Raw genomic sequence first — 8271 nt, forward strand, 5'->3', positions numbered from 1 at the left:
CTTTGGAGTCAGAGTGGCATAAACTCAACTGCCACTTACTAGCTCCGTGGTCTTGGGCAGGTTACTTAGCCTCGCCTGCCTCAGTTCCCACATCTATAAAATGGGATCAGGGTGTTCTTGTGAGGACTAAGATGAAGTCCGCAAGGCACCTGGAGAAGAGCGTTCATGAATATTACTGTGTGAAGGTGGGCATTGTGTGAAGGAAGGTTTTCAAGGGGGAGGTGACATTTGAGCTGGGTTTTGATGGATGTAGTTTGCTTTCTAGGCAGAGGGAAAAGTTCCTGCACAGGCAGCTGTGAAACAGCACAGCATGTCTGGAGAAGTAGGAGAAGTTTAGAGTCCCTGGGAAGTAAGGTTCAAGGGAAGTAAGAGGAAATGCGGCTCAGAGGAGGGCAGGAACCAGACCTCAGAGACCACATCAGCAGTTCCTCAGGGCCACCACGTGCTCTTCTTCCCCACGAAGCTTCTGGCTGCCCTCTTTCCAGGTCTCATCCAGTTCAGTTGTCACTAAAGCCCCCACCGCAGGACCTTTGCACACACCACGCCCCTGCCAGGATTGCCCTCCTCTCATTCCTGCCAGTACACTACTGCCTCTTCCAGAAGCCTCCCTCAGTCACTTGTGCTGAAAGGAAGTGTGTCCTCTCTGAAGTTCCGTTACTGTCACTCTATCCCCAGGACCTGGACTTGCCAGGTCCCTGCTGACTCCAACACGGGTCCTGACGTCCTCGAAGTGCACTTCCCTTGTCAGCCTCTGGGGGGGTCCTGTTTTTGGTTCAGAAACTATGGTCTCTGGTGTACAGCACTCAGAGATGATTCTCACCTGGCACAGGCCATGTAATGAACGCCTGTGACCTCAGCCAGTCATAGGCACACCTCTGACACGTCCCTTTGGCCCCCACTACCAGAGATGGGGCTCAGGGAAGGCTGGTTACTGAAGGAACTAATGTTTGCTCTTCCCTTTGTCCATGAGCTTCTAAAAGGCAGGAGTTCTTAATGATAGGGGCTGGCACACAGTAGGTGCTCAATAAACGTTAAGATGCTGAGCATGTGTGTCTCAGACATGCCCAGAATTTACCAGTTTATGGGCACTTTTACCCCATGATTTGATTGGATAATCATAGTAAACTGAGGCAGAAATCACTATTGTTTAATGTTTATAAAGCAGACACTGAGGCCAGAGATGACAAGTGACTTGTACAAAGTCACACAGCAGAATAATAAGCGACCTGGGTGCTTGAACCCAGCCTCCTGCTCTTACTATACAAAATCATCACTGTCATCCTGATTGCGACTATTTCTTGAGCATCTACCCTGTGCCAGGTACTTTATAAGCATGATCTCTCCTAATCCTCAGATGATGAAAAGGGGGGGGTTCAAATACCCACTTTCTCCTGGGATTGGGGGGAGGTTTTGACCACAGATACTCTGTGCAGACCTGGGGAGCAGCCACTGGGCCAGGCCCAAGGACACAGCACAGGCCACCTCCCACCTGAGACAGTCAGCTCCCTCCCTAGAGCACAGGGCAGTGCCCTGCTTGACACTCTCTCCTCTGAGCGGTCACTGAAGGGGACGGTGCGGCCCCCACTGTGGCTGGGCAGACCAGCAGCAGGGAGGGAGGAGTCGGCCCCCATTCCTTCCCTATGCCCCAAACTTTGCCTCCCTGCTCACCTCCTCCAGGAAGCCTTCTCCTGAGAGCAGGAAGGGACCTCAGAGACCATCCAGTCCCCCCTCCCTCACTTTCACAGATGGGGAAACCACCACCCAGACAGGAGAAGGCCCCACCGTGGGTGGTTGCAGCTGAGATGAGAACCCAGGACTCCTGGCTCCCAGTCCAGGGCTTTTCAGGCCCTGCTCTGAGACTGTGACCATACTCAACATACACCAAGCTGGCCACGCCTTCCACTGAGGGCGGCTGGCATTCAGGGCCTTGTGCTCAGGCTCTAAAACAGGAGACCTGGGTTCCTTTTGGCCCCAGGGGACAGCCACAGCTGCACACAGTTTAGCAGGGAGGAGGCTCTCCCAGGTCAGGAGAGGCAGAGGTCGTCTGTGATCCTGCTGTTTCTGTGCAGGCTCTGTTCCTCATTTTACGGATGAGGAATCCTAGGACAAAAGCACTATTATTATCCCCATTTCATAGAAAGGGAAGCTCAGTCATGCTACGGACCGGTTGGAGGTGAGAGCATGGGGAATTGGGATTCGGACCTGGACTGTGTGACCCAGAGTCTACCGTCTTAACCTCCACCTGCCCTGCTCCCCTAAGTCAAGTCCGTGCCTCTCACCCAGCACTCCCTGAGGTCTTGACTCCACGTTTCCTCATATGCGGGAGCCATAAGCTTTGGTGGAAAAGCCTCCAAGGGGGTGTGCAGAGCCTTTGTGAATGTAGCCATCCTACCCACGTGTGAAGGCTTGTTGTCGTTTAACTATCAAACAGTCATCATTATCAGCTCAACACTGCCTATGCAGTGCCTTCAAGGAAAAGCCAGGGTACCTCTCTGAACTGTGATCTCCTCTTCTGTAACAAGAGGACAATGCCTCTACGTCACTTGTCTGTCATCCAATGCAGGCAGCCTTTGGGATGGCCCCCAGTGATCCCCACTGCCTGGTATCTGTGCTCTTGTGTAACCCCCGCTCTTTGCCTGGAGGCTAGACCTAGTGACTTGCTTCTAATGAAGAGAATAGAGCAAAAGTGATGGGATGTCCTCGTGGCAAGGACCTGAGGGACGCCTCCGGCCAACAGCAAGTGAGGAACTGATTCTCCCAGTAGCCATGAATGTGAGCTTGGAAGCAGACCCCCACCCCACCGCCCCCAGCTGAGCAAGCCTTCAGATGAGACCACAGCCTAGAGGCAGCCAGCTAAACCATGCCTGGGTTCTTCAGCGCAAACTCTGAGATGATCGGTGCTTATTGTTTCAAGCTGCTAAGTCTCAGGAGCTATTTGTCATACAACAATGGGTAACTGATATGCCTAGCGTTTGTCTATGTAGCTCCGGGCCCTGTGCTACACATGCATTCACTCAAGATGCATTTACCGAGCGCCACTGTGTCCAGCCACTGGCCAGGTGTCGGCTTTACAGTGGTAAACCAGACAGATGTTGTCCCCACTCTTGAAGATCTCAAGATTGAGGTGGGGAGACAGACTTGTACATGGACAGTGTGAGCAGTGCTGTGGGAGCCCAGGGGAGATGCCTGACCCAGCCTGGAAAAGTCAGCGGAGTGGATGCCTGAGAGAGAGGACAACCTTCCAGGCAAGGGTAGAGCAAAGGGCACCTCTGAAAGAGGCCGAAAGAGTGGCAAGGTGGGCTGTAAGGAGACCTGGCCCACGGGGAACAAGGGGATGTAGACGGTGGCAAAAGCCTGGTTGGAAGGGGGAACACGGCAGAGGGAAGGCAGAGAGCGAGGTCACGGAGGGTCTCTAGTGCCTACCGGAGAGCCTGGGACTTACGTGCCAGGCAGTGGGGAGTCACTGGGGGTTGTAAGCAGCTGACGGATATGGCCGGCAGGATTGAGCAACATGACACTGGCAGCAAGGGTGGAGGAGGAGGCCGAAGGGTCAGGCCAGAGAGCAGGAACCCAGGCAGGGAATGATGGAGGCTGGGCTGGCGAGGGGAGGCAGGAGAGGAGTGGATAGACCCTGGAGATATGAGGAGGCGGAGCGGACAGGATCCGGGGTCTGAGTGGATGGCTATGGTGCGTGAGCGGGAGAGAGGAGGCAAGAATGCTGCCTGTTTCTGGCGGGATGTGGAGCTGTGCCTTATACTTAGGTGGGTGTGGACAGGTGCAGGGACAGGTACTTGCTGGGAAGAGCAAGGTGAGAGGGATGAGTTGGTGTGTGGAGTTTGCAGTGCTGCCAGCAAAGAAACTTACGCAAGCTAACCCGCTGGGAAGTGGGTCCACGCCCTAGTCCGACAGAGAAAAGCTACAAGCCTGGTCTAGGACCCAAGGTGGGAGGGGCACGCTGGAACCGTATTCTGGAAGCCAAAGGGCCAGGGTTCGGTGAGAATTTGGAGGCCGGGGGCATCCCTGCAGACTTTAGGGGCCGCGACCCCAGCCCTCCCAGCCTGGGGAGGGATCACCCACCTGCTGCGCGTGGCCCAGCGCCTTGTCATAGAGCTCGATGCCGGCCTCCAGCACCCGCGCCCGCTCCTCTGGGCTGGCGCAGCCCACGTCGAAGCCGTGCGCGTAGCCCTGCTCGGCCAGGCAGCGCGCGGCGCGGAGCGGGGGGTCCCCGGTGGCCCCGCGGTCCCCCGCCAGGCCCATGAGGCCGGCCAGCCGCTCGGCGCACGCCTCCTCCTCTTCCTTCTGCCCCAGCCGCCCGTACACGTGCACCAAATTGGCCCAGGCGTTGAGGTTGCCCGGGTCCTCGCGGGCCACCTCGAGGAAGCTCTCGCGGGCCTCATCCAGCTCCTCCAGGTAGAAGGCGAAGGCGCCCAGGAGGTGGCGCACGGCGGGGCGCTGCGTGGCAGCCGTCAGCGCCAGCTCCTGCCGCAGGCCGTCCCGCTGCAGCTTCAGGTCCCGGGCGTGGAGCGAGGCCGGCGAGCGCGGCTCGAAGTTCAGCTGCATCTCCAGGTGGAAGTGGCCGGGGAGGTAGTCCAGGTCGTCGATGAGGGCGTCCACCTCCTCGGTCGCGGCCTCGGGCTCCGCCATGGCTGCCCCGCGGCTCCCCGAGCCTTGCTCCGGAGGCCGCCGTGGATGGGGGCGCCCCTCAAGCGAGCCCGGCGCGGGAGGCAAGGGTCAGCGCGCAGAGGCCCGGGGCGCGGCCACCTCCCATCCCGGGGCGCCGCCCGCCGGTGGGTGGGTCAGAGCGTCCGCTCGGGAGCGCCCTGTAGGTGTTTACGCTTTCGCAGCTCAGCGGCTTTTAGACGCCCGCATTGCACAACCAGGTGTGCCTGTTAGGTGCAGTGCCAAACGCGGGGCGTGTAACCCCCGGTGCATGGCAAAAGGCATGCTTTTACTCTCTTTGCTCAGGAGATGAGGAAACTGAAGCTCAGACGAGGAAAAGGACTTGCCCAGGTCACAGAACTGGGTGTGCCCGAGCAGGCCTGGGAACCCAGTTTGCTGAACCCCAAAAAGCCAGGCCCTTCCTCCTTGAGCACTGCTCCACCCTGTGCGAGCTCACTGAACAGGAGAGTCAGGCCTGGCCCTTCCAACGCAGCACCCAAGCCACCTCAGTCCTGCTGCTCTCCCATCCCCGCCACAGTCCCTCAGTGTTCTGCTTCCTCTGAATGGAGCCTGCCCCCTCCTGCAGCTCTTCCTTTGGTCATTATTTAGCAGGCTTCCCCGCTTGAGATTTCTCTGCCTCCTCTCTGCCCTGCAGTCGGCCCCAGTGGAAGGACGGGGCTCCAGGTGCTGCTTCTAATCACTCTGGGTAACTAGCAGCTCCCACTCAGTCTGCGTTCCACCTGTGGCCCAATTGTCTTGCTCTTGCCAGCCTTCCCCCAGGCCTGGCATCAGTCCCCTATCCTCCAGAAGATTGGGCTGTGCTCCCTGACGCAAAGCTGCTAGTCCTCCAGGACTTGGATTTTGTAGCAGGTCTGAGCTGCTTCTTTTTTAAAATATTTATTTATTTATTTAGGCTGCGCCAGTGTTAGTTGCAGCATGTGGGATTTTTTTTTTTTAGTTGCGGCATGTGGACTTCTTAGTTGCAGCATGCATGCAGGATCTAGTTCCCCCACCAGCGATGGAACCCTTGGCCCCCTGCATTGGGAGCACAGAGTCTTACACATTGGACCACCAAGGAAGTCCCAGGTCTGAACTTCTAAGTCCCTCCCACACCTCATTCCATCTGGGGCTGGGCTCCTGAGACCCTGTTGCTTTATCTTCTTGAAAAACACACCAGCATTTTCAGAAGAGGAAATAGAGCCAGTTTGTAAACTTGGAAAAAATATTTGACTTGAGCAATAAAAAGGTAAATTAAAACAACATTCTGGAGATATTTTTCACTTGTAATTTTATTTTATTTATCTATTTATTTATTAATTTTTGGCTGCATTGGGTCTTCCTTGCTGTGCGCGGGCTTTCTCTAGTTGCGGGAAGCGGGGGCTACTCTTCGTTGCGGTGCACGGGCTGCTCATTGCAGTGGCTTCTCTTGTTGTGGAGCACGGGCTCTAGGTGCGCGGGCTTCAGTAGTTGTGGCTTGTGGGCTCAGTAGTTGTGGTGCACGGGCTTAGTTGCTCCACGGCATGTGGGATCTTCCTGGACCAGGGATCGAACCCGTGTCCCCTGCATCGGCAGGCGGATTCTTAACCACTGCACCACCAGGGAAATCCCTCACCTGTAATTTTAAATGTAAAATTTAATAACTTTTAATTAAAAATTGTTACTATAAATTGCTGGTGATTATGAGATGAAACTTGGGCTCTTGACCTGCTTGGGAGGATCAGAGACAGATTTCCAGGGAGTTCGGCTTCCCCCCCCCCCCTTTTTATTGTCATAACATATACTTTACATAAAATTTACCATTTTAACTATACAGTTCAGTAGCATTAAGTATATTCACATTGTGCAGCCATCACTGCCATCCATCACCAGAACTTTTTCATCTTCCCAAACTGAAACTTTGTACCCATTGAACAACTCTCCATGCCCTCCTTCCCCTAGCCCTGGCAACCATCTCTGTGAATTTGACTACTTTATGTATCTCATATGAGTGGAATAATAATACAATACTTATTCTTTTGTGTCTGGCTTATTTCACTTAGCATAATGTCAAGGTTCATCCATGTAGTAACTTGTGTCAAAATTTCCTTCCTTTTTAAGGTTAAATAATATTCCATTGTATGTATATACCACATTTTGTTTATCCATTCATTCATCAGTGGACATTTGGGTTGTTTCCACATTTTAGCTGTTGGGAACAATGCTGCTATGAACATGGGTGTACAAATATCTGTTTGAGTCCCTGCTTTCACTTCTTTTAGCTGTATGCCCAGAAGTGGAATTGCTGGGTCATATGGTAATTCTATGTTTATTTTTTTGTAAAACTGCTATACTTTTTTTTCCACAGGAGCTGCACCATTTTATATTCCCACCAACGATACACAAGTGTTCCAATTTTTCTATATCCTTACCAACACTTGTAATTTGTTTCTGTTTTTGTTTGTTTGTTTGTTCTTATAATGGCCATCCTAATGGGTGGCTTTGGCTTTTGATCTGACTCTGAAAAGATTAGTAGGAGTTGGATGGGGAGGTTAGGTTGCTGGTGCATTTCAGCAGCAGGAAAGGCACATGAAAAGGCTAGATCTTTGCCAGGGCAGGGTATGCCTAGGGACAGAGTAGCCCCATATGGCTGCAGCTTACGGAGCATGGGGAAGAGATGACCACAGATGAGGACATAAGGCAGCAGCCATAGCCCCATCACAGAGGCCTGAATCCTGGCTAAGAAACTTGATTTGACTTTATTGACATAATAGATGGCTCTAGAGGATGGGTTAGAAACTCTTGCAAACTTAGTTATGAGCTTTGTATCTGCTGTGTGATGCTCACTAGATGTGACCAGGGCAAGTTGCTCTCCCTGTCTGATCCTTAGTTTCCTCTTCTGTATAATAGGGGTTGGAGAGGATTGCAATCATACCTACAAGAGAGAGTTAATTGCTGTGATCAGTAAGTTGCTGTGATGGGAAGGCTTTGGGCTGATTAGAGCAGGCTGCCTTGCTGCAGAGCTGACTCACTCTGGCCTGTTCTGAGCTGCCTGGCAGCCGGAACTCCCAGCCCAGTGAACCCTGGCCTATATCCTGTGGTTATTCCTTCATAAGTCCCAGAGCCAAGGCTCTCATGCTGCGAGAACCTGAGAACACCTGAGCAGCCCTGGGGCTGGTTGCAGGGCCTCCCCAGCACATAGGATGTGGTAGTGGACACAGTCACATGTCACTCACTCCTCAAAACAGCTCCACCAGGAGACTGCAGTCACGTGTCACAGACAAGGAAATTGAAGCTTAGCGAGGGTAACTTGCCCAAGCCCACCAGCTAGGAAGCAGCAGGGCTAGGATTCGAGCATGATTCTCTTTGAAGATTTATGCATTACTGGGAAGCTGGGTTAGATTCATTTATTCATTCACTTGTCATTCAACAAATATTTGCTGAGCATATACTATGTGCCACATACTGCACCAGGAGTGAATGACACACAATCTCTGCCCCTGGACCTTCTGTAAGGTCCCTTTCCAAGGGCTAGGAATGACCTCTTGTTGTGCTTCTGCTATGTTCCAGGAGCATACCTAAATTAGCTCATTTAATCTCCACAGCAGTCTGGAGATAAAGAGATTACGGGATTTA

General features: G+C 53.3%; 1 protein-coding gene across 8 annotated transcripts in view; it reads right to left on the reverse strand.

Moving 5' to 3' along the window:
- The window catches only part of TTC22 (tetratricopeptide repeat domain 22), a 28065-nt gene extending 23144 nt beyond the window's left edge, over positions 1-4921 (reverse strand). The window contains exon 1 of one of the 8 annotated variants that reach the window (XM_067726288.1): positions 4078-4921. In XM_067726288.1, the coding sequence (XP_067582389.1) occupies positions 4078-4644 (567 nt within the window). In that variant the 5' untranslated portion in view covers positions 4645-4921. The remainder of the gene's footprint in view (positions 1-4077) is intronic. The other 7 variants (XM_067726291.1, XM_067726290.1, XM_067726293.1 and 4 more) reach the window with 7 other exon arrangements.
- Positions 4922-8271: the final 3350 nt, after the last annotated feature.

The sequence above is a fragment of the Pseudorca crassidens genome, chromosome 2, assembly GCF_039906515.1.
Source record: "Pseudorca crassidens isolate mPseCra1 chromosome 2, mPseCra1.hap1, whole genome shotgun sequence".
Classification (NCBI taxonomy): domain Eukaryota; kingdom Metazoa; phylum Chordata; class Mammalia; order Artiodactyla; family Delphinidae; genus Pseudorca; species Pseudorca crassidens.